The sequence below is a fragment of the Onychomys torridus genome, chromosome 12, assembly GCF_903995425.1.
Source record: "Onychomys torridus chromosome 12, mOncTor1.1, whole genome shotgun sequence".
In the NCBI taxonomy this organism is placed as follows: domain Eukaryota; kingdom Metazoa; phylum Chordata; class Mammalia; order Rodentia; family Cricetidae; genus Onychomys; species Onychomys torridus.
Window position 1 is genome coordinate 21,701,723 of NC_050454.1, and position 27,630 is coordinate 21,729,352.

The window sequence follows — 27,630 nt, forward strand, 5'->3', positions numbered from 1 at the left end:
CAGAGATGATGGACAGACTGGAAAAGTGTCTGGCTCTCTTCCCATCTCAGTCCACAAACAGGAACCCTCCTTTCATGTTTTGCAGATTTCCAGTTGAGACCTATGGTTGAAAAGCTACTACCTGACTGACCACTAGGGCAGTACCTAATACAGAGTGAAGGAGACAGAGTCTAGCAAGAGATACTCCTGCTCCTTCCCAGAAGGTCTGCTGATTCTGACCTATGGCAGAGGCATCTGCTTGCAGGGTTCCCCACCCCTTACCTTTCCCACAGTCAAATCTTTTTCCAACATGAGCCCTGAGTGCCAGTAGAAGTTAAAACCATCTCTCGCACAAAGGGTCAGTGCACACATCATGTTACATAAGCGAAGCACAGTGAGATGGATACAAACACAGTCACAGAGGGTCAGGCTGCCTCACAGATCATTTGCTGAAGTGCTCTGGCCCCACAGTGTGTTACCAGGAGGCTCCTTTTTTTGTGAGAATTGATCAACTCTCCGAAACACAGGTGTTGTGCATGTTTATGTGTGAGCCTGGGAGCCAGGTGGGCAAGATTTTGATAGGCAGTGTTTGTTTCCTAAGGACATGGTGCTTTGAATAAAACATCACAGCAGGGCGCAGAAGCACAAGAAGAGGAATCTTTGACATTTTCTCCATAACATGCCTAGGGCTCTGAGCAAACAGGTGGGACCCAAGGCCCCTCCATGTCTAACTTTACATTTAGCTCAAGATTAATGAGAGATTCACCCCATTTGATATTCATGGGTTGAAGCAGAGATGGTGTGCTCCCTCTCACACACTTATATCCTGCTTATGAGTTTCAGGAAGAGGTTGGGGGACCGGCAAGGACTCCTACTTCATCATAGACAAACAGGGAAAGGAAACTTGGTACAGGTGGCAAATAGGCTTGGGTAAGAAGATCCGTTTTCCACTGGAAAATTGCTTAAGCTTTTCTGGCTATAGATATGAATGTTATCAATGTTACTTAGAAAAGTGCCTCCAAACCAGACAACCAAGTTCTTTATTATATAATACTGGAAATTTATTGAATAATTTCACACTATGGCTTCATGACATTGGTCCACAGAATAACCACCCTGGTGAGCCTCAGTTCCCCAACCAATGAATGAGCACAAAGGATTATCAACACCAGAGTTAAGGTAGGGACCAAACAAGGAATAGACATCCCTGGTTTGTAAACTATATAATGTAATGTTACCTAGCACAGTGTTATTATGAATTATTATTTTTGTTATTGTTATCATTATTATTATTACTATTATTATTTATTATTATTATTATATTTCCTGCCACTTTTCAATTACTTTGTCTTCTTTCTCTCTTGAACAGTAATTTGCCTCATCAAGCAAAGCCTCGCAGGAGGAAGTTTAACTCAAATTTATTAATCCCAGGTTTTCAGTTTTGATGCTATTTTTTTAACCTCCAAACCCTTCCCAACCTTATTTACCTCCCTGGAATTCTTCAACCTATTTAGAATTTCAAAAAATGTCTACTCTCCAAGCTATATTTAACCTTTGCAACAACTACTTTATTTTTTCCCCACTAGGAATAATTTTGGAAAAATTATAATTAGAATGAATTAATTCATGATGGTAACTGTTAGTTTAGAAGAAAATAATATGAATGTGCCATGTTCTGTCAAAAATGGCTTGTGGCAAGCTTTGAACAGAAACAATGCAAAGAAAACAATTCTAAAACCTCCCACTCACTCCAATCTTTTTCTAAATATTCTCTCTCCTGGGCCCTAGTGAGCAGGGTTAGGAATCAACTTTTATAACCATCATTGTATTCTACTCATCTTTTAGTCCCCCTATGTCTACTACAGTCTAGCTCCTTCTTCCACACAAAGAATACCACATACTTTAATCAAGTAGGAAAGCACATGGCCAGGAAATTATTAAGCTTAAGGAGTTGATACAAATACCATAGTTATCTCCCATTTTTCTAATTCCCAAGATAAAATGAAATGAGATAACTAGTAAGTCACCTTGAAAACGTGAGAGTGAGGGGGAGCATCTCTCACCCTCCCACATCACCACATGACAGACAAAATGAGACCCTAGGCATCGAAGCAGGCCAATGACTCTTTGCAATAAACACTTGCAAGTAAACATACCATGACTCACTGTGTCACACTGCAGTTCCCATGAAGAGGTTTTTAATTTTTTTTCTCTTTTTATTTCTTTCCTCTTAAATTTTGTTTTATTTGGAAAGGTGGAGAAAGGAGGGTGGATGTGAAGGGATGTGGAAATGAATGAGATCAAGATACTTGATGTACAAGACACATAGAATAAAGGAAATGTGAGAGTAACTATTATGGCACTCTGTAAAGTCAATACAAGGGACTGCTCTTCATCATCATCTTACACTTTGTTCCTCTTCCTGCTGTTTATGCATATTGCAATCCTTTTCCATTTTGTCCTTGCTCAGTGTGACCTTGGTTTGCATTGTCATTAAGTATAGTGTGCAAGACATTATCTCTGAACCCTTGTACTTCTACATTTACGCATTATTTCTCTTGGCCTTAAAATATTTTCTGCTTTTTATGTCAAGAACTTCTCATTCATAACAAACCTTTCATGGCTAAAATACTCATAACAGTAAGGCTTAGGTAATATTTTTTACATTTGATTTAAAAAAAAAAACAATAATGCAACAGAGAAAAGACTATTTTGGTTTTCCATGAAATAATTTGTAGCCTCTACATTTATGTCATGGTGGAGCGCTAAATTTTTAAAGACTTAGCTAGTGGATAGGGTGAGTTTTAGTAGCTTCAAGGAACACAAGCAGAAGTTTTATCTACTCTAAGAGTTATAACTAACAACCCCCTCAGTAGAGAAAAGCATAAGCTTTGGAATATACAAACAGGGAAAGAAACAATTCTATTTTCTCTGGTAAAGTCTTAGGGTGCAGCTCACTTCCAGTACTTGGAATTCACCCAGTTGCTATTTGTCACCTACCCGAGGTAACCTAATATTTTTGAGCTTCCCTCTGCTCCATACTCTGCTACCTGCCAAATAGAACCATCTGCTCTGTTTGGACATTATCAAAACCCTATTTTGTAAGTATGAGAAGTGAAAAAGATATTTCGAGGCTATAAAGGGAAGATAGCAGTTGCCTCCTTTCCATCAACATCTGGAAGCTTATCCAGATTAACAAAACAAATACCAAACAGCTGGACTAAGAATCTGGGAATAGGAGCAGCTGAAGAAGCTGCTGAGTTGCTAAGGAAAGGAAGCCTCAGTGAGCAGAGTCAGAATAGTACCATTTGCACTTATTTAGCAAGGCAATGACCCGTCCAGAGAAGCAGCCACTTGACATCCCACAGAGAGTGTATCTATTGCTGAAGCGGCAATAATGGACAGCCTCAGCTGGTCACAAATGCCACTGCTGGCATCGGGAAACTTTGTCCTCTTTTAAAGCAGCCCACACATTTGGATTACAGAGTCACTCTGAACATTTAATAAAAATGGGGGGGTGGATACTATCATTTAATATACTTTCTTTTTAGATAGACTTAACATAGACTTTTGGTATTCAACTATCCATAGCATATGCATTACCATAAGAAAGCATCCATTGCCCAGTGGTACAGGAGTAGGGGGTTGCATAACATTTCTTTGTTCAGTGGCTACTGTCTTTGCGGCATTTAGAATAGTCTAACCCAAATTAACTGTTCTTTTTGATGGTAGTAAATGTCTGTGTTTCTGAAGACCATTGTATTGTAAATCTGACAGCCTGGGGTAGTTCCAGGAACTCAGAGGACCACTCAAGAATGTGATAATGATAACATAGGACTCAAAGGCACCAAAGAGTAAGTCTTATGAGCACACAAACCTTTGGCCAGCAAAGGAAAATGTCAGCCAAATCTTGAGGGACTGTGCTAAGGGAAGCTTCAGGCACTTTTAGGTAGAAACTTCTCATGTTGGATTAAAACAGGATGAGTATTTTTATTCTTTTTCTTTGTAATTGTTTGTGTTGTCTTGGAAGGTAGCCATCGGCAGGATAATATAAACAACCCCATACTTGCTTGTATCATTCAAAACTTTTCTTAATATATTTTTACTTACTTATATAGGGAAGTAGGGAAACTCATGTATTGCACAATGTTCCTATGGAAATCAAAGAAAAACTTATGGAAGATGATGTGAGTCCTGGGGAATCAAACTCAGGTCTTAAGACGTGGAAGCAAGCACCTTTACCCATGGAGCCATCTTTCTGATATTGAATGTATGATATTTATATGCAGGCTCACTCCAAGTTTTCTGACTTTCCAACATTCACACATACCTGCTTTGTTTGGTATCACATCTAGCACTGTTTGGGTTTTTACATACATTTTATACCTGCTGTTCCAAATGACATCATTCTGCCTCCATTATGTTGTTTGGATCATTGCATGTATAAAGAGCTGCATTGATAGTTGTAGTGAACTTTTTCCTATTCTGCTTACCCTGACACTGAAGGGACCTGTGGCTTCCAAACCTTCTCTAGTCACCAAGAAATGTGCCTATTTGGAATCTTGTTCCTACAGAGCCCACTTCAGAGGCTGAAGTCTCTTGTTTAATAGATGGGCTCAACAGGAGTGAAGAGCAACACCTGTAGGAAGAGATCATCCCTGCCAGTTGTTTTACTCTACTACAGGGCCTAACATGTCAGAGACCCAAATCACAGCTTCAAAACAGCTGGCAACATCTGTTCTTTACAACAACAAATTACAGAAGACCTATATTTTACCAAGACTATTACAAACATATAATGGTAGCAAAATTCCATCTGGAGAACTTCTCTTGGAAGCCCAAGAGTTAATTGTTTCTAAACATCTTAGTGGAACTTATTTAGCTCATGGCTGTAAATGTTCACATTGTAGTCATATTTTATTATAGGCACAAAATACAAAGACACTGACTAAAGGGCAGAATGTATTGGCCCAGTATTATAGAAGAACTCAATACCTACCTTTAGGGTGATTTATTGCTAATGCCAGTATTAAACATTAATTTTGTATGATAACAATCACTTATGATTTTTGGTACTATTAGAATCTAATATAAAATGCCACATACCAAAATTCAAAAACACTATAAATAGAATGCTACCAGCATGAAGTGCAGGGAATATTTCATCATGTAATTACACTGTTTCACTAGTTTGTTTTAGCAAATAATAAATAATAGTTACACTTAGAGAATTTTTTTTAAAGTTTATGGGTCTCCCCAGTATTTCTTTTATTTGACCTGACTATCATTTCTATAATGTTGCCTAGTATCAAGCTTGTCCATTACTCCAATAGCTAGAAAATGAAACAAAGTCTCAGAGAGATTAAATAACATGATATTAATCTGTTCATTGAGGATTCAAAAGCAAACACAAGATATAAATTTGTCACACTGTGAATGAGCTTCCAAACAGGGTGAGATGACAGTCCCCTGGTGCTCCGTTGAACACACTGTGCTGGATTTTTCTATCCTGTCATCCGTCCTGGAAACTCCTACATCATGTAGCAAAACACATTTTTGTGGCATTCTCAGAAGCAAAATGCCAAGCTGGATGGAAGTTTGATGTTTCACAAGATGGCATTTGTGTGTTACTTGTATATTTGTATTCTGTTGTTGACTTTAGGGATCATATTTACTAAAGTTGAACGCTGCTCAAAAAGCACCCCATATGCTTCTGGACCCAGTTCTTTTATAGTTACATACACCAATGATGCAGTTCATTTTATCTCTGTCTATATCTAAGAAAACTTGGACACTAAGGAGCTGAGAAGACGTTCTGTTTCTTGTTGTTGTTTGGGTTTTCCAGATAGTGCCTAATTACTTCACCAAACTGGCTCAGGATTCATGATGCTCTTGGGTCAGCTCCTGAGTCCTGGTAGGCATTTATTTTACTGCTCACCACCTCATCATAATACATGCACCATAGTTTAACTTTAAATTCATAGAAATAAATAAAACCAGTTCTACGAGGATTGAGATTTTGAGAGCTGGGAAAAGCTCTATGGCAGAGCACTTTCCTAGTATGTGCCAAGGTTCTGAGTTCAATCCTCAGCACTGATAAAAAAAAAAAAAAAAAGCCAGGTGTCGTGGTGTAAGCAGGGGGACCAGGAGTCCAAATTCATCTTCCTAGGCATGTACTAGGCATGTACTGAATTTGAGGCCAGCCTGGGGTACATGAGACCCTGTCTGAAAAACAAAGCAAAAATTGTCACAATAAGGAAAGCATAGTATTTTACATTTTATACAAGTAATAAAAACAAATTATTTGAGATTGTGGAAATGGGCCATTTGACCACTCTTGGTCCTATACTGGAATTATTTTCCCTTGGTTCATTGTCCTGTTCATGAGGCATCACCCAAGGCTGAGCGGAAGTGGGGTGGGATCAAGCCATTCACAGATAGATTAGATGGTTTCACAGGCCTTAAGTTATTTTAAAGCAACATTTACTAACAGAGAAGAATGAAAGGCTGATGGAAAGTCCAATGTTGAAACTTTGCACTCATGACCATTCTTCATTTTGTAAAAATTAAGTTTCCATTAAGCAATGGAAACTAACTGGCTAATTTGATGTAAGAAGAGGGTAATTAATGGTGGAGAATGTGGATGTTGTTAAATCATACACTCAAATATAAGACATTAAATCCTTATCTTGGAAAGCAGGGGTGAAGCATCTCTAGAGATCCAGAATTGCAGGAACTAGTGAAAACGAGTGGTAGACCTTTTGTGGTGTGTCATAACTATTTCTGCAGAGCAAATAACTAGAGCATTTAGAAGCATGAACAAGAGTTATCCTTGATTTCTCATGCATGTGCCATTCAGCTCATGTAGGCTGGATTTTATTATGTGGCTTGTCTTAGTTGGGCTTTATATTGCTATAAAAAGATGTCATGACCACTGCAACTCTTAATAAGGAAAACATTTCATTGGTGCTGGCATACAGTTTCAGAGGTTTAGTCCATTATTGTCATGGCTGGAAGCATGGAAGCATGCAGGCAGATATGGTGCTGCAGAAGGAGCTGAGAGTTCTGCATCTGGATCAACAGGCAGCAGGAAGAGAGAGTAAGCTACTGGGCCTGGCTTGAGCTTCTAGGACCTCAAAGCCTACCCGCCACTGACCTGCTTCTTCCAACAAAACCACGCCTACTCCAAAAAGGCCACATCTCTCCGATGCCACTTCCTATGAGTATGGGGACCATTTTTATTCAAAACACCACAAAGCTTTGTTCCTTGCCTCACCAGATTTAATGGACAAAATAAAATAGAAGATAACCTACTAAAATTGAGATAAACAACAAATATATTTAGTATAATTATGTCCCACACAATATTTGAAATGAAATTATATTTTAAGGGGTATTTACTGCTTATTTGAAAATCATGTTTAATGAGGACTCCTCCCACTTTTGCAGTTCTTTCAGCTGTCGCTTTTTCTCTTGCAATTCAAGAGGCTTAGCTGAGCCTTTTCTTATGGCAGTAGCAAACCCAGAAGTACAGGTGAGGCCAGGTGTGCTGGCAGCTCTCACAACTCTGCTTGAGAGCTAGATATTGCTATCCTATGTGCAAAAGCAATGACATGGTACAGAGATGGAAAAAAAAAAAAGGTGTGTTATCTACTATAGAAAGATATAGACATGGAAAAGCATACAGAGAGTAGAAGATTAGAATTAGCAGATTATTGATAGGTTGCCACAGTTCAAGCCATTTATATCCTCTCTTGGGTCATTTCTAATAAGAACCATGTTTCAAGGCAAGAAAATCTAGATGTTCCAGAAGCCATGTGTCCAAAGGACTGAAATTCCTAAGTCAACAAGGGATTTATGTGATCAGTGGTCTCCCCAAAAGAAAACAAATGTACCTTATCACAAGAAAGAGGTTCTGGATACTCTTCTACATTTGCACATGCTAGGTAGATGTCTAGTACTGGGCTGTACCCAGCATTCTTATTTTGAGACAGGGTTTTGCTAAATTTCCAGGGTGGCTTTGAACTCTATAGACAAAGCAGGCCTTGGTTCTCCTGTCTTAGCTTACCAAGTAGACAGGTTCTCAAGCCAGAACAACCAGGTCCATCTGAGACATTAAATAAAACAAAACATAAAAAGGAAATGGAATGAGTTTCTTAACTGCATAAAGTATAAGTCACCTCTGGACCCACAAAAGTTGATGTCCACAGAGGCAAGAGAAAAGACATAAGAGGAGTTTCATTAAAAACCTGGTGGCAGACAAGACTGGTTACATAATAATCTTGTTAGATGCTGGTTCATTGCACAGCAAAAGGAATGGGTATACATAAGTTTACCTATATCTTAGCATTATTTAAAAACCAATTAACTTTTAGTGAATAGTAAAAATGTACATTGCTTTAACACAGAATTTAAATATCTATCATTGGCTATCTATCTATTTGTCTGTCTGTCTATCTATCTATTGATTGATCTATCATCTAGCCATCAAACCATTTCAGTAAAAGAATGTCATCAGTGAAAATAGTTCTTATTTTTAAATTATCACATAATAATGAAGTGTGTTAATACAGTTCATAATTATGAGGTACATAAAAGATTAACAGCATGTTTTAAAGTGTTTTAACAAAGTTGCCATGGTGAGTAAGGTTTATACTTAGTATGTTTCCCAGAAAGACTAGTCTAGCTGGTTTATAGCACTTTGTGGGAGAATTGTGAAAACAAAGATAGGTTTTGCATTTTGACTCGTTCACTTAATAGTATTGATAGAATTAGCTAATATTTAAGGCATAGGGATATTTTTATTATTTCTCATACCATACATAAATTTTTAGATATTTTAAGGACTTCAATATAAAAGTAAATAATTGAAAGAAAAAAATTAGCAAGAAGTATTTAACTAATCTTATTTTGGAAAAGGTTTGTGTGTACATACACAAAACAGAAGAGACAATAAAAGAAAAATGTGTACCTATAAAGTCAAGGAATATTAAACATCTACAAGAAAATGACAAACAAAATTAACAGTCAGCGCATAAATTAGGGTAAATTGCACCAAGACACAAAAGGTCAGTTCCTTTCAGGCTAAGTAGCTCCCATTAGTCACTAAGAAAACAAAATAATACAGACAAATTGGGGATATCACTGAAACTGAATAGGTTGAAAACATTAAACAAATGGATGATGGTGTTGCATGTCGGAAAAGATAATAAATCTCACTAATATCTTATGAAAGAGGACTGCTATTCGGTGGCCCTCAGAGAAAACAAACCATTCAGACTTGTAGGATGACTCAAGAATTGAGCATAAATCAATGTTCCAATGACTTTGAAAATTAATTTATATTTGCTAGTACAAATAAATTTATCATGCTAAACTGTACTTCCTAGATAGTCATACCTTCTGAGGATTAAGAGAAAGCAAAAACACAATGTTTCTTCACTTTTATAGAAATAAATGTGGTCTAGAAGAAGAATCATTTTAGAAAACATTAGTTTTGGTTTGTTTTCATTAGTTATGTGATTTTTTAACCTATTGTATCTCCCGTGTCCACATATGTGAATCAGCGATAATAATATGACAGATGTTTTACTTTCCAGAATTTGCATAAAGTTTTTAGCAGGAAATAGAATGAATCCTTGGGATTGCCACCTTGATGGTACTGATGATGTTCTCAATTTGAATTTCATGAGCTGTTACAGAAATCTAGGAATAAACTAGTAAACCCTCTGATTAGGAAAGTTATTGTGTCTCTCATAGAGAGACTCATATACAGACCTCACACGGATATGATTCCTCACAGGAAAAGAAAAAAAGAAAAAAAGAAATGCACAGAGGAAGTTAAGACTTAGAAAACCTCTGGTGAGGAACTCAGACACTGAGTCCTTCTGCTTCCTATGTTCAGAACACACACACTGGTCTGCCATGGAGAAGTGGTTTTATTCATGAAGAGTCAAAGATGTCAGCCAAGCATGGTGTACATGCTGTCAGAGCCTTAGAGAGAGGACAAGGTGAGATCCATATCAATGAGCGAAACAACTGTCCTCAGTATGAAAACCAATTGTCATAAAAGTCAGTGGTGAAATAGATGGCTAGAGAGATAGCTGGAGAAATACTGCTAAAAGCCACATCGTTGTGGGCAAAATAGACGCTTGGTTTTTTTGTGACAGGGGGGAAAAGGTCAGTGAGACGTGTTTAAGTCTGAAGAATAGGTATACAACTGAGGTTCTTGGTTTTGTTTTTCCAAACATTGGTTGAGGGTTGAGGCATCTACCTTATTCCAAGTATCAGCATTCAGTGGTTAAGAAAACTTGCCACCTATCTCTTAAAACTGAATAAAGTTACCAGGAAAGTCATCTAAATGTTGTAAGTCAGAGGTCTATTGGAGAAGCAAAGTTGTGGCTCTCACTGAGTCTGTGACAACATAAAAGCCTGTCTTTTACCCAACAGGACTTTACAGGCTGGGCAGGTGTGTGTGTGTGTGTGTGTGTGTGTGTGTGTGTGTGTGTGTGTGTGTGTGAACGAAGGTTGAGGATGACAGCAAACTCTTCCAGAATAAAAGTCAGGAGACAGGGTCACCAGCTGAAGCTCAAGCTAAGATGGGTTACCGACACAAAAACCTCCAACAAGATCACTCTGTGCAGAAATACCAGATGATAAATGTGTGGGTTGTGTTGGGTTTTTTTTTTTTTTTTTTTTTTTTAGGCTCTTTTGTGGGGCCTGCCACCTAGCTTCCAAATAAATCATACACAGAGGCTTATTCTTGATTATGAATGCCCAGCCTTAGCTTGGTTTTGTTTCTAGACAGCTTTCCTTAACTTTAAATTATCCCATCTACCTTTTGCATCTGAGCTTTTCCCATTCTCTTACTTCTGTAAATCTTATTCGTACTCCATTGCTGATTGTGTAGCTGGATGGCTGGCCCCTGATATCCTCCTCTTCTCTGGCTCCTTTTCAATTCTCCCTTGCTGGATTTCTCCTTCTATTTATACCCTCTGCCTTCCAGCCCTGCCTAACCTTTCTCCTACATTGCCATTGGCCATTCAGTTCTTTATTAGACCATCAGGTGTTTTAGACAGGCACAGTACCACAGCTTCACAGAGTTAAACAAATGCAACATAAACAAAAGTAACATACCTTAAAATAATATTCCTCTGCACGTGGGAGTTAAGGATGCACTTTCCAGGACCCACAAGTTGTTTCATTTGAGTTGTACTTTGGAAGATGCAATGCAAAGAAAGAAGGAACTGTAGCTGTAGAGATAAGCAAGAAATGATCTGAATGAGCTCTGAACCATGGTAAGACAGTGGGATCTAATCTTAAAGGCCATATTAACCGAGGGATATTATGCTCACTTATAGTTTACAGTAATTTTGCTCTAGTGTGGAAACTGTATGGTAGTAAGTATAGGGAGAAGGCTAGAGGCCAGATTTAATTCATTCTCAATAGTTCAAGCCCCTTGTAATCCCCACCCCCCAAAAAAGATAGGAAAAGGAGGAAGAAGAGAAAAGGAAATGTTGGTGTCTGAAACAAGGCAGAGTGGAGTAAGGAAAGGAAGTGCTGAATGAATTGGGGAGATATTTAAAACATGGATTTGTCTGTGTGGGAGTTATGAAAGAATGGTGGTGGTGTTTTTTTATTTGGTTTTGGTTACCTCTTTTATGCTAATATTACTGCCCAGGCCAAAACAAAACAAAACAACAACAAATAAACTCAAAACATCTTTTCATAATGATAACATTCACTAAGATAATAAAACACAAGTATTTCATGAGAAAATAGATGGAACTATAACATATTTATGAGGCATGCAATGGAGATATGAACTAGTCAGTCAGAAATGTGGGAGTAAAAATATTAGGAGGAATCTGGGCTGAAGATAATGATATGAAGTCATCGATGATAAGAGTTTTAGCTTCTGAAGCCACAACCAGTGTAAGTCACTCAAATGGGCAAAGGGGCGGGATAAACAGAAAAACAGCTAAACCTGTAAATACAGGTCTTTAAGAAACAAGATAAGATAAGCCCCAAAATTAACATGACCAAAAATGTAGGAAGAAAGTCAGTTTAGTTTGGTGTCCTGGAAGCCAAGAATAGAAAGTTCTGAAAGAAAGAGGCTAGGAGCAATAAATTAGATATTCCAGAATAAAAGGTAGCATTACAACAAAAATTGCCAGTAGACCTAGAAACAACATGGGCTTTGGAGAGCTTCATTGGAGAGGTTTTTTGATGCAAGAATGCACATTATGTTTAAAAGATTGATGTGCTAATGAGGCGAGGATGATGATGTAGCATCATACAATTCCTGGAGAAATTTTAGATATTGAGTTTGAAAGTTAGTAAGAGTAATTTCTTTGGAGAATAAAATCTTATAATATCACATGTACATTCTTATGGGATGGCCCTGATACAAAATAGGAAAATCAATGAGGTGAGGCTCACAGGAAGAGACTGAAATTCAAGAAGAGCACAGCAATACAATGTGACCCATTTCTCCCTGCTCAGTACAAATGTTGAGGCATCCTAACCCTGGCATCGCAGACATGAGTTGACTCATCTTAATCATGAGAGTCAGTATGATTTGATGACTAAAATATAATTACAATTACTCTAAATTTACTCATTAGCGTTACATATATTTGTCCAAATGACTTAAATAGGACGAATGCAAAGTCCTTAATATAGCTTCATATATATGTATATAATTTATATTCATATATATAATATATGCATTAAAAAGGAATTATATTATAGTAATATTATCTGATAATAATGATGCACTTATTAAAAACTTAATGATGGATTTTCTGGGTTTTTTAAATTTGTATTCTTTCATATAATAGATTGATTCCCTTACATTTGGTTAAACAACTTACATACATGTCTTACACTCTGTCGCAATTTACATGTAACTAGAATGGAGCTTAGCTGGGATCTGTTAATTGCTCCAGAGCCTCCTGTTATAATCTTGGGTTAGTTGAGGAGGTGCTTATAGCAATTACACTGTGTTCATTGGCATACTGTCATTGATTGTTTGTATCTCACTTGGAGGCATTCAGAACACTGGCTTCCTCAGATGAAAATGAAGAACTATGTGGATTAAACAAACAAAAAAAAAATGATAAAGCATTTGGGAACTCTGAGATGTAAGCCCAGGTCTAGTTATTGATGTAAACTCTGAATTGTGAGCCCAGCCATAGTTCTTGGTGGACTCACCTTTGACAAGCCATTATCATGTTCTTCTTTATTCCTCGTGATCCTCTTTTTAAATTGGGTATGACCTTCCATGTTCTTGCCCTAAGATTCTGGGGAGAACATATTGCAAGTCACTGTATGAATCCAGGAAAATACCCTTTAACACCAGAAGCTAAAGAAGGAAGAGAAACTCAAGAAAGACTGCTAAACATGGGAATCATCTGTAGTCTACTGCCAGCAGTGAGTCACCACTTTCTATCCAGAGTCGCTGTAACATGTCATTGTCAGAAGCATGCTAAGGTCATAAAGGCCCTCCATCAGCTTCTGTCTCATGGCTGCTTCCCAAAGTACCATTGATGTCTCCTCAAGGCCATCAGGTAGTTGTTTCTTTAAGCAGAAAATGTCCCCGCTAGGCAGGAACACAGTGTCTGTAATGGGTAGGACAAGTGACAAGGAACAAGACTCTTTCATTATTGAGCTCTTTCAGGTTTGCTTGTTCCCCTCCCTCAGAAATACACTTTCATGGCTGCCACAGAGGCAGCTGCATTTAAAAAGAGAAGAAAAAAAAAAAGGAGAGTCACAGTCAACCCTAAGCTTGGCTATTTGTAATCAGCGTGTAGCCTCAGAGATGAAATTTGTGAGTAATTCACTTCCCACACTCCCCAATGAAGCCTACCAGAGTGGGATCTAATGTTGCCACCCTGAACACTAATGAAGGAAGCCAGGCAGCAGTACTGCTTGCCCTTGGGGACTCATTTTTCACATCACCAAAAAGTAATTTCTGTCATTTTCAGCCATCTGGTTGACTGGATTGTGAAGATGAAATTCTGTTCAAGAAGTGTTTAAGAGGGGACTCTGCTGGGATTCAAATGCCTTTTCTAGTTTTCCTTATTCTTATCTGTGCCTCGGTTTCTTACCTGTAGATAAAATCTTCATAGAATGCCCTATCTTTATTGTATGAAGTGATGGAATTAATATTTCTTAAGTACACAATGCATCATGGCAGATATAATACATGTTTAATTAAAGTTAGCTTATCATTCAGTTGCTAGTAGTATTAATAATGGCAGTATTAAAAATAATGCTATAGTGTGTTTATAATGTCTATTTACTTAACACAGTACCCATTAATTCAGTTTATATCATCTAATCTGTTACGTATATTTAGTATATAGCATATATAGAAAATTATATGTTAGAAGCATTCTAGTTCATTGATTATCTTATGAATTTTATATGTGGTACCACATCTTACTAACACAATGCTATGACTTAGCAATAAATATCGATTAGCTTTCCTTTGCATTTGGAGGCTGCATTATATTCTTTGTTATGTATAAAATGAGAAATTCAAGTGATAGTGGTATAGAAATTCAGTGTAAAAATATTAAAAATGTGCATACCTCTAATATTTAAGTAAGGCTTGTCCTTACCAGAAAGGGGCTAACACATTTTCATTATACATATCTTAAGTACTTCCTACAGCACTCAGATTGCCATAGTGGTATGTATTTTCACCTTATAGATGTTTTAAGAACTCTAGAGAGATTTGGAGAGGAAATAGCAAGTGTGTGCAAATTAAAAGTATCCTGGTTACTTGGTGTGAAATTTCAAATTTACTAATACAGTCTGAAGTGTACCAACTTCACTTTTAGATCACAGCAACAGTTTGCTTATTGCCATGATTATATATCTGATTTCCTTCTATTTACAGTTCCACCAAAGATCTCCAACATCTCCTCAGATGTCACTGTGAATGAGGGCAGCAATGTAACCCTGGTCTGCATGGCCAATGGCCGCCCTGAACCTGTTATCACCTGGAGACACCTTACACCAACTGGTAAGCAACTGGCTAGATTCTAAGATGCCACTTAATATCTAAGATTCTGTTGCATCAAAATGGAAAACATGCATCTTTTTATTGAAACTCAGAAAACTGCAGTATAATTATTCTTTAGGTGTTCCAGAGGTTTTGCTGATGTGTTCACCTCTTTATGTAACTTAGTAATATTTGTATCTATATCTATCTTTCACCTATCTACTTCCTACCTAATCTATGTATAAATATTGATACATGAAGTTGTCTCTCAAAATAGATTAACTCTCAAGGGAACAACTATAATAACATTAAATAATGCATAAATGCATATATATGTGTGTGTATGTATGTATGTGTGTGTGTATATATATATGTATGCATGCATGCAACAGGGAATAATGAAAGACAAAAGTCCATCAATTTGAAGGCAGAAGGATATGGGGGGCTGAAGGGAGGAATGAGAGGAGGGAAAATGATATAATTATATTTCAATTAAAACATTTTTAAATAACGTGTAAAAATATAGCATATATCTAAAATGTATAGTATTTTGGTGGTTCAATGTCTTTGAGAAATGCTTTGTATAAATTATTTCACACCACATTTTAAAGTCATTTTGGACCATAGTTTACTCCTTTGTGGTGATACTAAGCGAAAAAAGTAGAAACAAATATTTATTTGATTCCTAAATTCCTGGTCTTGGCATCTAGCTCTGTGATGGTTGCCAGGCATTAAACAGGCATTGGGAGTATTGGATCCAGCTAATGACACCAATTCAGTTAAATTCATAAATATGACTTGCCAAGAATGCCTTCTGTACCCTTCCTTTCCCCCTTCGTACTAAACTCATCTTTACTAGGTCCAATGGCTACTGTGGTATGTGAACATATTTAAGCATTTTAACAGATAATTCAGGATTAATCAGTTGTATTCTCCTGTCCTATTCGAATTATGTTTTCTTATATACAGAACTATGTGTTTACAATCTATGTATAACAGTACTTGCTATTTGATTATTCCAAAAAGGTCTACCAAGTCAATTATTGATCAAATTACACATAGATTATTCTTTAAAAATCACTTATGCTAGTAAAGAACCTCAGCTTTTAACTGGCTTATGTCTGGGAGTCTCTTATAATTTCTCTATAAAAGTATCTAGATGCTTAATTTCCAAAGTAACTGGCTTTGGAATGAATACCAGTAAACACACATAAGACTGGGTATACACTGATACCCATCCTGAAGACCAGGGTAATATTTGATTCTAGTGTTTCTAAACATATCTTCTTTCTTGTGGTAAGATAATAGGGAGCCTCCATTTAGCATCATAATCCAAATTAATTCCCAGGGAAAGTTTGGGCCAACTTTGTAAAATGCCCTTCCATTTAGACAAATATTTTCTATTAGAAATCTCTATTCTCTTAAGAAAATGTTACTCCAAACCCATGCGTATTTGTGAGTGCATCCCATAATTTATTAATATTATATAAGAGCATCACATTAGGTACTTATTTAGGAAAATCAATATCAAATTCATTTCCTTACATACTCATTTTGCACCTCACATAGTAAGAACACATGGATGGTCATATGACACATGGTCTTATAGATGTCATACATCTTTGTCTAGAGATAAATTAATTCTTCAGAGTACTTTTATTCCTGCAAGCCTCACATTAGACCCAAATCTACTCTACCTACCTGGGCCCAAAGATAATATTGCTGTTTTTACCTACTGGTGATTTAGTATTAAACAATGTCCTGTATTTAAATATTTTGACAAAGTCAGCACCTAAAACCATTATGTTTATTGTAATATTATTGAAAATTTATTTAAATCCTTCCATAATTTCACTCTGAAAGGCCTCTTTCAGAAATTTCAATCTATATTTTCAATAAAAAAATTTTCTCTACTTGCCTATTCCAAAGCAATGTTTTTTTTTTCTTGCAGATAAACCCAGAGATCTTACAGAAATTATTGTGATCTCATTATATTGACTGTTGGTAGACTTACTGCCCAATTTATGACCAATATATTAAGAACACAAATTATATTATATATAAATTACAGATTAATAAATTGATTTTAAACACTCCACTTAAGGTGCTTATGGCCTTAAATTCATATACAAACTATACTTCTGTTTTCATACCATTAGTTTTAATTTGTCTGACCTTTTGTAATTAAATTTATACAAATATTTTATTAATCTTTCAATGTCATTTAAGGGGCAATGTGGAAGATTAAAAAATGAAAAATGTAGGACTTAACAAATAAGTTTATATTCCTGATATGATCAATAAGGAGTCATTAATAGAAAGACTTTCTTCTTGTACATTTTGAGTAGTAAATAGGATTTTGGGGAAAAATAAATTTGTTTCCTAGAGCCTCAAAATACTCCATTTTAGTCCTTAAATTTGTAAAGATTCTGAGACAGAAACAAATCTTCATGATCTTTGCTAGTTTGTTAGCATACATAGGTCTATATGACTAAAACCAAGTAAACTTCTATGTAATAATAAACATCTGTCTTGAACCCTGACGAGCATGGTTTCTGTAATGATTTAAGTAAAACAAAACAGTGACATCTTGCAAAGTAAAGACAGTATTTTCATGTACCACTAGAACACTAGAGACTTCAAACCCAACTACAAAAATTTGATGAACTCACAATGATTCTCAATACTCAAAACCAAGGGTCAGCACATTATAGCCTGAGGACTCAATTCTATCTGCCCCACTCATATACTTACTGACTGCCAGGCATAGTGCCCCACTCATATACTTACTGACTGCCAGGCATAGTGATTCAAAACTCTGAATGGTTGCAGGTAATCAAAGGAATTCTGATTTTTAAATACAGAGCAAATGTATAAACTTCAAATTTAAGTGGAGATACATAAATTTTTTGCATTTGATCTAAAATTGCATACTTTGGTAACAGCAACAAAAGTACTTAGCTCACAAAGCTTAAAATATGTTAATGTTTGCCCCTTAGATTAAAATGTATGCACCTCTGCTTAAGACCATAGCAAGAGACATAAACAAAGATTTACTAAACTCACACATGGTCCATAGGCTTTGTATGTTTCCTGTGTCAGGTTCCTTCTTTGCCTATCTATAGTTATATATGCAGGCTTTCTCTCTGGACCAAATTATATACTAGTATACTCAGAACAACCCCTTGATGCATTTGCATACTTAACAGCAGACACTCTTCCCCTTATAATGGACATAACTTCCCAAGCCTACTTTTTCATCTCCCACACAAGCCCAATAATAACCAAATAATCACTTGACCAAAGTCATATTCCTAGTGACAGGTGTGGGAACTTGATTTGTTTCCTCTTTTATAAAATAAATGAGGTTTTGTGTGTGTGTGTGTGTGTGTGTGTGTGTGTGTGTGTGTGTGTGTTTCTTTCAGAATTTAGAAAAGAGTGATCTTTTCAGCCAATCCAGTGCTACCTTTCTTGTAGACACTCAAGGAAGAGACTTGCTCCCCGTATGACAGTGGAGCTGCCTGCAAATCATTGTCACGTGACATTGAAAATCCAGATAGCTTTGTTCAATTATTAATTGGGCCTTTCACAGTACAGTGTGTGACTGCAAGGGGATGTACCTGTGATTAGCTAGACCCCACAGGGGACACAGAGACCTGAAAAAGGAAAGTGCCATGGGGAGAATCATAAATGTCTAATTATGTGTCATTTGATGTCACAGAAAGAGAACAAGGGAGGAAAAATGAATGGTATAATTGTATAAAAAAAAACAGTATCTTAATTCAGGTTTGTTTGTTTTGTTTTGTTTTTTGCTTGACTTTTTTTTGGGGGGTTAGATTATCTAGTTTTTCGTTCTTTTGATCCCTGAGGGGTTTTTCCCCCCAAGCCTCCTGCAAACATTTTTAAAGAGAGAAACTGAAAGTATCATAAACTTTCCATATATTCAAAACCTCAAAACACCTCACTTGAATTTTATAATTCTGATTTCCTAAATTGTTCTCATTTTTAGTTATTTTATATTGTCAAAATGAGTGTCACATATGTGGTTCTTAAATACGACCTATTTTTTCCTCCTTAATTAAGTCAGACTTCCATAACCCTGTGGTTCCCAGACGTTTAATGCACTGCAACATGTATTTTCTATGGCATGTTTGATTTTCCTTCTTGATCAATGCTGCTTCCATCATCATAGAACTCTACTTCTGAATCTTTCTCCTGGCAGTCGTGGGGAATCCTTTCTCTCAAATGTGCCACATGTGGTGTCAAGAGTGCTCAGTTTTGCGAAGTTTGTGTGCATTTTGCCTCTACAAAGGTTTTCACAACCTTGGTACCTTTTTCTCCCTGAAAAATTCAAAACCCTATGCTGAGGATTTCACCTTTAGGCTGAGACCAGCTCAGGAGGTACCATGTAATTTTCCTGACCAGCTAGAAGTGAAGTTTGGCACCACCAGAGAGAATAGAAATCCTACTTAAGAAACATTTTGCTACATGGGTTTGGAAAAAACCTGTTGTTGAACTCAAGTCATTAAGTCAGACTCCAGAAGTTGCTCTTAGTGCCTATCATCTGACCTTTTAAGATATTAAAATATTAAGATATATGTTAGTTTAGTTTGACCTCATGTTTAGCACAGAGAACATGTGTGATCTGTGGTTCATATTTTATAAAATTATTTCTCTGTACTGTTGTCCTATGTATCTCCCAAAGGTCCGCTGAGTGGACACTGGTAGCATATGGATGTAGAAGAGTCAAATCTATGAACTTTCCCAGTAAAGGCTGCTAACTCCACACTGATAACCCAGAGCAAAATAGGGATGCAACATGTTCTGTAAATTGCTTTCCTTTGTGCCTTGAGTTATTTGTAATTATTATTTCCTTTAAAAGAACAAAATAAAAAATGTGGGTTTTTTTTAGTTTCTAACTGGAATATTGGTTTCAAATTTGTCATCCATTAATACAGAATTGTGTTCAAATTCATCTTGCTCTCTCATACGCAAATTGTTCATTTGGTCAGAGTTATTTCTAGAGTGCTTACTCTGTAAAAAGACACATTGAAGTGTAAGACAGACATGGTCCCTGAACAAATGGAGCTTATAGTTCAACAAGAGAGCAGAGCATTAAACTAATAATTGCATGAATAACCCTTTAATTAGATTCATACATTATAAAAGAAAATTATGGCATTCAGTAAGACCATAAAACAGGGCCATATAGCAAAATCTGCAGCGCCAGCAAAAGTCCCCTGAGGGGATATTATGCTGAGATTCACAAATGAATAGTACCTGTCTGAGAAAACAGAGGAAGAAAGCCTATCTTAGGCCTACAACATGGCCCATCCCAGGGCCTGGCATAATAATACCTGCAGGAATTTGGATGAAGGTCTTTATGTGAAACATGATGTTAATAGTTTCTGGTCATGCTACTTTTCATGCCTAAATCTCTCAATTTGAAAGCACTCAATTTGATCTTGCTTTTTAATATTCTGTTTCTGTCTCTAAAAAGGCAAAAGAAAAATTATACCATAAATTTTAAGCCTTTACTTGTAAATTCACCATCATGTAATACTATATATACATATATATTATTATATATTATATACAATAAATAAAAAATTATATATTATATTATCATACATGGTCACAGACATACATACTCACTCAGAAAGGCAGATTAGTGAAAAAAAATGAGTTTTTATTGCTGTGGAGACACCATGATCCTAAAAACTCTTATAAAGAAAAACATTTAATTGAAGGTGATTTGCTTACAGTTTCAGGGGTTCCATCCCTTATCATCATGGTGGGGAGCAGGGAAGTATGCTGGCAGACATGATGCTGGGCTGAGTGTCCTTCACTTTATAGGAAACAGGAAGTCGAGACTAAGACACTTGGCAGTATCCTGAGCGTTGGAAATTTCAGAGTCCACCCCCACGGTGACACACTTCCTCCAACACAGCCACATCTCTTAATAGTGATTCTATCTCCCTATGAGATTATGGGGGCTTATTACATTCAAACTTCCACAATGGAGCTCAATAAAAATGTTGTATTTATATACTGGTATATACTTTCCTCTCAGTTCTGAGGAATCAATCGAACCTACAGAATTCAGAAGCGTAAGGGCCAAAGAATTAGTGGTAAGAGATGGTCACGGGGACAGTAAGATGGCTCAGTGGGTAAAGGTATGTCTATCAAACCTAGTGACCTGAAATTGTCTATGTGATCCACATGACAGAGGCGAACAGAGTCCCATGAGGGTTTTTCTGATTTCCATGCCCATGCTCCTCAAAATACTAAATGAATAGTGTAATATTTTTAAAGGGTTTATAACAAGGTAAACACTATCTAAGCTAGAAAGATGAGAGGGATCCTATCTCATTTTTCTTCTTCTGCCACAGCAAGACTTCATTTCCCATACTGTTTTTTTTTTTTATTTTCATTATTAACTGAGTCATTTCATCTTTTCCCATCACCATCATGCTACAGTTCAACCAACATTTTCTCTCACCTGCATTCATCAGTTTTCCGATTGGACTCCCTACTACTGTTTCTCAATATAAAATACGCAAGCCAATATTCCTGCTTGATATCCAATATCCCAGGGCCTTTGGAATAAAGCTCAAACCACTTAGGAAAGCGTTAAAGCCCTTGTCCAACCAATTCTTGTACCTCTAAATCTCAAATCATTAGAATTTATGCAGCAAACTGTAGAACTTACATTTAAGAATATTTCCTGTTTGGCCTTCAGTCTACTACTTGAAGCACAAATGCCCACTCCACATATAGTACCCTTTTGCCAGCACAAGTTGGAAACATTTCAATACGACTCTGTCCAGGAACATAGTGTCATACAATTCATAAAAATTTCATCCATTTGATTATTCATATTTTTTTAGTTTGTAAGACATTTTTAACAATCACCGTGTGTGTGTGTGTGTGTGTGTGTGTGTGTGTGTGTGTGTGTGTGTGTGTGTGTGTACATGCCATGGCATGCATGTAGAAGCCAGAGGACAGCTTGTCAAGGTTGTTTCTCTCTTTCCATCAGAGTTTCGGGTCTAAAATTCAGGTCACCATCTTAGTGGCAAGAACTTTTCCCCGCTAGCCATCTCACTCACCTTCCTTTGCAAGGTCTTGAAATGTCTGCAAGCTATCCTCCGTTACCCATATAACTTTTCTCAAGACACTGCATAATAGTGACAAATAACTAAAGTGTAGGCAGACACAAATTAAACTACAAATGATATACAGGAATTACAAAACTACCCAAACTAATAGTTTCACTAATTTCTTGCTGAAACAACTTTGGAAATATCATGGAAGTTCTCTGCCTTTTATTCTATCTGTATTCTTTTCAACTTGAGTCACTCACATGTGTGAATACATGCTGATCTGACTTGCATCATTACACTGTTGGCTGGGGAAAGTGCTCTGAAATACCCATTCTTACCTTTTGATATTACTTATCACTCTTTTGTGATCAGTTGATTGTTACTTTGCTCCCCAGCAATTATCTTATTCAGTAATTATCTTAAGCATTTGTTTGTCTTTTCGTTTTCTGTTTTCCTCATGAAAGCAAGCATTTCATGTCCTCACTTCCCATTATGAAATCTGGTTTAACAGGAATAATAAGTATGCTCAATTAGTATCTGTAAGGTGAATAAGTGAAGCACTTACTATGAGATACATCAGAACATTACCCACTCAAAGTTGAGATACAAAAACAGCTCCCCGCCCCCACTATAGTTTTGCTACAATGTGTCAGATAGATATTTAAAATACAGAACATTTCTTCCCTTTTGGCAGTGTGAGATTTCTCCCTTAGGTTTTTATGGCCAAGAAAGGACCTTTTTCTCTGTCACCAAAGATGTTAACACTGTCACTCCGTTGAACTGTACTACATTGAAGATGGGGTAGAGGGCACTTCCAGCCCTCAACCAGCTGATAATCAAAATTTCCTAGAGTGGACCTACCGAACTGCCTCCTCCATGGTACTTCTTGTTGAGATCTAGGGCCCTGTGGGAGTGAAGCTCTTGTGAATGGGGTGATGGTCAGGTGACCAGAATGATGAGCTCAAACACAGGAGTGCCATAAGACTGGAAGAAAAGTGTCTGGAACTTGAATGTTTTGGAAAATATATCTCAAAAAAATGATTAAAATGTGGATTCAGGTGAAGTGTACCTGATCTGAGGCCTGAAATTCTGTATCTATAGAAAGAATACTGCAAAGGCAAACCCACTTCATCAGCATCATTCAGAATCTCAAGACAAAGGAGGTTAGAAGGTCTCAGCCTATATGAATAGACCAGTAAAAGGGACACCTAGTAAGTCTCAGGACACACATAGAATTAACTCAGTATTATTAAAATGTCTCTTGTTTTTAACTTTTTGTTTCAACTGGGACACTGGATAGCATATAAGAATATTAAAAAATGTAGTTTTTGAGAAATAGTATTATTCCTGCCTATTAGTGTTGGCTGCTGGTCATTAGAATTGACATCACCATGGAGCTTGGTAGAAATACAGTAATATTGGGTCTCAGCACAGACCATCTTGATCTGAAGCTGCAGTCCATGGAAAGCCCCAAGTGGTTTGAATGCATATTTAACTTTCTAAAGCCCTGGGCTAGAGGAAAGGAATCTTCAGATTCAGAGAAAGCTATTTCCTTAGAGCTTAAACTGCAGAAATTAACAACCTGTCCTCACTTTCCTACCAGAGAGGATCCTAACTGGATCTTTACTTCTTTGCCTCCTGGAAAAAGAGGAGAATAAAGGTTGGGGTGGGATGCAATACTGTGCCGACTTAGCATTTGTCACTGTGGCTATTGTCCTCCGGCATTCTCCTCCTTGCCACATTAGATGCTGCTGCTAAATATTGCAGGAAAAAATTAGTCTACTGCATGAGGAAATGCAGTCTGAATGACAGTAGCCACTTTTCTCATCATCTTTTATAATAGCTTTATCTGCTAAACGTAGAAAGTAACATGTGACCTGCCTGCCTCACACTGGTGCTTGGCGGGATCAAATAAGATAATGAATATGAAAGGAGTCTGAAAACTGGAAAGTTCTCCATAAATAGTAAAGAGTGAAAAGAACATGATTTTGTAGAGAAGGTACAGAATGTGAATTCTGAAAGGCCAAGTTCAAGCACCTGTTATCCATAATTTGTTTCATGGGTGGAGGAGAGAGCTTAAGAAGGACCATGTCTCAGCAGCAAATTATGAATAACAGAGTTCACCTATCAAGATTCTGCTGTTACCCCAAGTGTGATAATCCTTATCAAGGTGATTCGGTAATGATAAAGCATTACTCAACTACTCTTTGCTGTTCCATCATTATAGATGCTACAGAGAAAATAATAGATAGAAATTGTTGTAGTCATCTGATTAGAGGGTGAAAATTGACCTCAAGGTATTGATTCCCATTCATCCCAACTGATGAATCAAGGAGTGAAACCAGAGTCTCTCAAAACCTACAGCAAAATTCTTAACAGGACAGTCCCCAAAACAACAGCACCAGTGGCATGGAGGAACATGTTTGAAATGTGTATTATTAGACCCCCACTCCAGACTCACCTAAATCAGAAACTCTAGGAGTGGGGCCCAACATTGTGACCGTTAATAAGCTTCCCAGGTGATTTCAGTGTGTGATATACTTGGAAGGGCCTACCTCTAAAGACAAGACACTTTTTTGTTTGTTTGTTTGTTTGTTTTGTTTTTTTGAGATAGGGTTTCTCTGTGTAGCTTTGCGCCTTTCCTGGAACTCACTTGGTAGCCCAGGCTGGCCTCGAACTCACAGAGATCTGCCTGGCTCTGCCTCCCGAGTGCTGGGATTAAAGGCATGCACCACCACCGCCTGGCACCTTTTTTGATATAGTCAGGGTCATGAGCTGTCTCTACCAAGCAGTGAGTGAGTATAGGAACATTTGTGATTCTTCTGTTTCAGTGACTCTGTGCACTCATACACAGCACACACACACACATGTGTATAAAACTACTTGCTATGTTAATTCACTGTCATATTTCTTGCCTTTGGATTTCTATCACCTTAGATGAGGAGGTTTGGAAGTAACACTGCATAGAATTTCCCACTTTGTCTTTTCCTATCTACATTCTAATGATGTTTGATGCTAACATATCACTTAAAATGTGCACGCATTTCTGAAATCCTCATCATTCTCTTGGCATATTCATTTGCAAGTCTCCCAATACATTGAAGCTACAATTCATCCCAATAAAACCGAGAAATCTCAAAATCTCAATAGGTGACACAGATGGGGTCACAACTGCACACAAAAGACATGCCAATAAAACCAACAAGTGTCATTTGAGAAGTAGTGAGAAACAACCTCCTTTGCTTGAGAGAGGGAGGGAGGGAGGGAGGGAGGAGGAGGAGAGAGAGAGAGAGAGAGGGAGAGGGAGAGGGAGAGGGAGAGAGAGAGAGAGAGAAGAAAAAGAAACTTCTTGCCACTTTTGCGTGACTCTGACATTCCTTTTATCACCCAAGACTCTAATCAGGTATTTTTCTCAGTTGGTCAACAATTCAAAAGCATAGGAGGCTGTGGGGAGTCACACTGTTGATAAACTGTGACTTTATCTTCTGTGGATTGAAGTGTTAAAATCTGATGAAGGAAAGAGAGTACAAAAAAAAAAAAAACCCTTTAATAATTCAACTTGCAAATATCAATGCAAATCAGATCTAATTCTTCAAGGTATTCCAGTAATAAAACCTGAAATGTCAGTCTTTGAATGACATCATTCTTTTTAAAACATTGTGTGTGTGTGTGTGTGTGTGTGTGTGTGTGTGTGTGTGTGTGTGTGTGTGTGTGTCCTGGTCATTAAGACTTTCTGCTGTTGGTAACGGATAGCAGAGAAAGCCAAGTAAGAAAATTGTGATTATTATTACCCCACCCTTCCTTACCTCCTAAAATAGTAAACCTGTTTGTAACTTTAAGATAACATATTTCTAAATTGTACCTTGTAACAAAAATCGTTCCAACGATGACAGATGGAATTGAGGACTTAGTGGCCTGTCACTTGAGGTTGGTTGATATAGACACAAAAGTATGCAACACTCAGTTTAAGCAGTTTAGAATGTTGGAGGCTGTCCAGAAGAAGACTACCTTAATAAAACACCATAGACTGGGGGTTTAAACAGTCACTAATTTCCTTTATAGTTGTAGACAGTAGAAATCCTTGATCAATTGTGTGCATGCTTGGATTTTGGTAAGAGTAATTTTGCTGACAAGGAGCCTCATGACTACTGTTTTGTAAATGCAGAGACAGTAAACAAAGGACAAAGTCTGTGATGTCTCTTTTTAAAAGGGCAGTGATTCTTCTACAAGGTCCTCACCCTCATGGACTTATCTACAAAAGGCCCTGCCTCTTAGTGCTATCCCACTGGGGGTTAGTGATTCAACATAGTAACTTGGTAAGAACATCTTCAGTTCATGACAAATACCTGTTTTGGTGGAGATGACTACTTTATCCTTTTGCTCATCTGGCTCTCTCTGAGCTTGGGTTCACAGATTCACAATGTCATGCTTCCTTGAGACTGAATATATATTCTAGAGAAAAATCTTCTTTTAAGTTCCAAATAGTCTTAGTGAGGGAACTAAATGGGAAAGGGACTTACCCCATTGCTTGTCGCCTTCCCAAAGTCCAGCTGTCCTATCAATAAGGCTAATCAGAAATGACTCCTCATTTCAAAGAACCCAAAACACATTGAGTTATCCCTGCAACATACCATGGCCAAAGCTAAAAGAAAAAAATTGTTTTTGCATGTGTGTAAATAGCTATGGCTTTTTTCCTGTTGGCAATGCTGTTACTGATTATTGCAAGAGGAGATAATTCCCCCAGGAACATTCAGCATTCTAAGCTCTCCACAGCAGGCTGACTCAGCTGCTGTGTGTCAGAGTAGATCTGAAGCTCTGCTGAGCCGCTATGCAATGCTGCTAAGCTTTTGAGAATGTATGTGAATCTTCACTACTCTCTGTTCCTTTTCAACGGCATGGTTCTGCCAAGGAAATGTCTGGCAGCAGGGATACTCATAATCTTATTCTATCATGCTGTGTGAGACAGGGTGACTGGTGATAAAGGGCTGCTACCACAGACAATCTGTAAGAACTGCATCTCAATTCTGACCTGACCTTCATAAGGATGGAGAGTAAGAGGTGTTTTAGCAGATCCTGAAAATCTATTGTAACCTCAGTTTTTCTAACAAAGGATCATTCAGAATTCAAACAGATTCTCAATTTGAGATACATTGAAGACCCATTTCCCCTTCTCTGGGGTTTCTTTTTTCTATGGGAGACCTGTGGGAGATTTGGACAAGCTCTCCCATCATTGTAGTACCTATCATCACCAGAACCATTGCCACTATTACTGGCACCATTCAAATAACTGCAATGCCTTCAACTGCTCTTACCATGATGGAATGCCATACTTTCCAAAGTGCTGTGTATACACAATGCCTGATTTCTGTAGGAGATAGACGTCAACTACCCCAGAGATATTTTTTCAAAAATTTGCAACTTAGTCCCAAGCCAAGCTCAGAGTTCTAGCAACAACCAACTATGAGTTCATACCATGGCCAGAGAGCAATGCCAAGGATAATCTCTGGGTTTGACAGAGTAAAACCACCATGTCGC

General features: G+C 37.3%; 1 protein-coding gene across 2 annotated transcripts in view; it reads left to right on the top strand.

The window, feature by feature from the left end:
- The window catches only part of LOC118593783 (limbic system associated membrane protein), a 621,381-nt gene that overhangs the window by 388,466 nt on the left and 205,285 nt on the right, over positions 1-27,630 (top strand). For both annotated transcript variants that reach the window (XM_036203315.1, XM_036203316.1), the window contains exon 3: positions 14,888-15,013. In XM_036203315.1, coding sequence (XP_036059208.1) covers positions 14,888-15,013 — 126 coding nt within the window. The remainder of the gene's footprint in view (positions 1-14,887; positions 15,014-27,630) is intronic.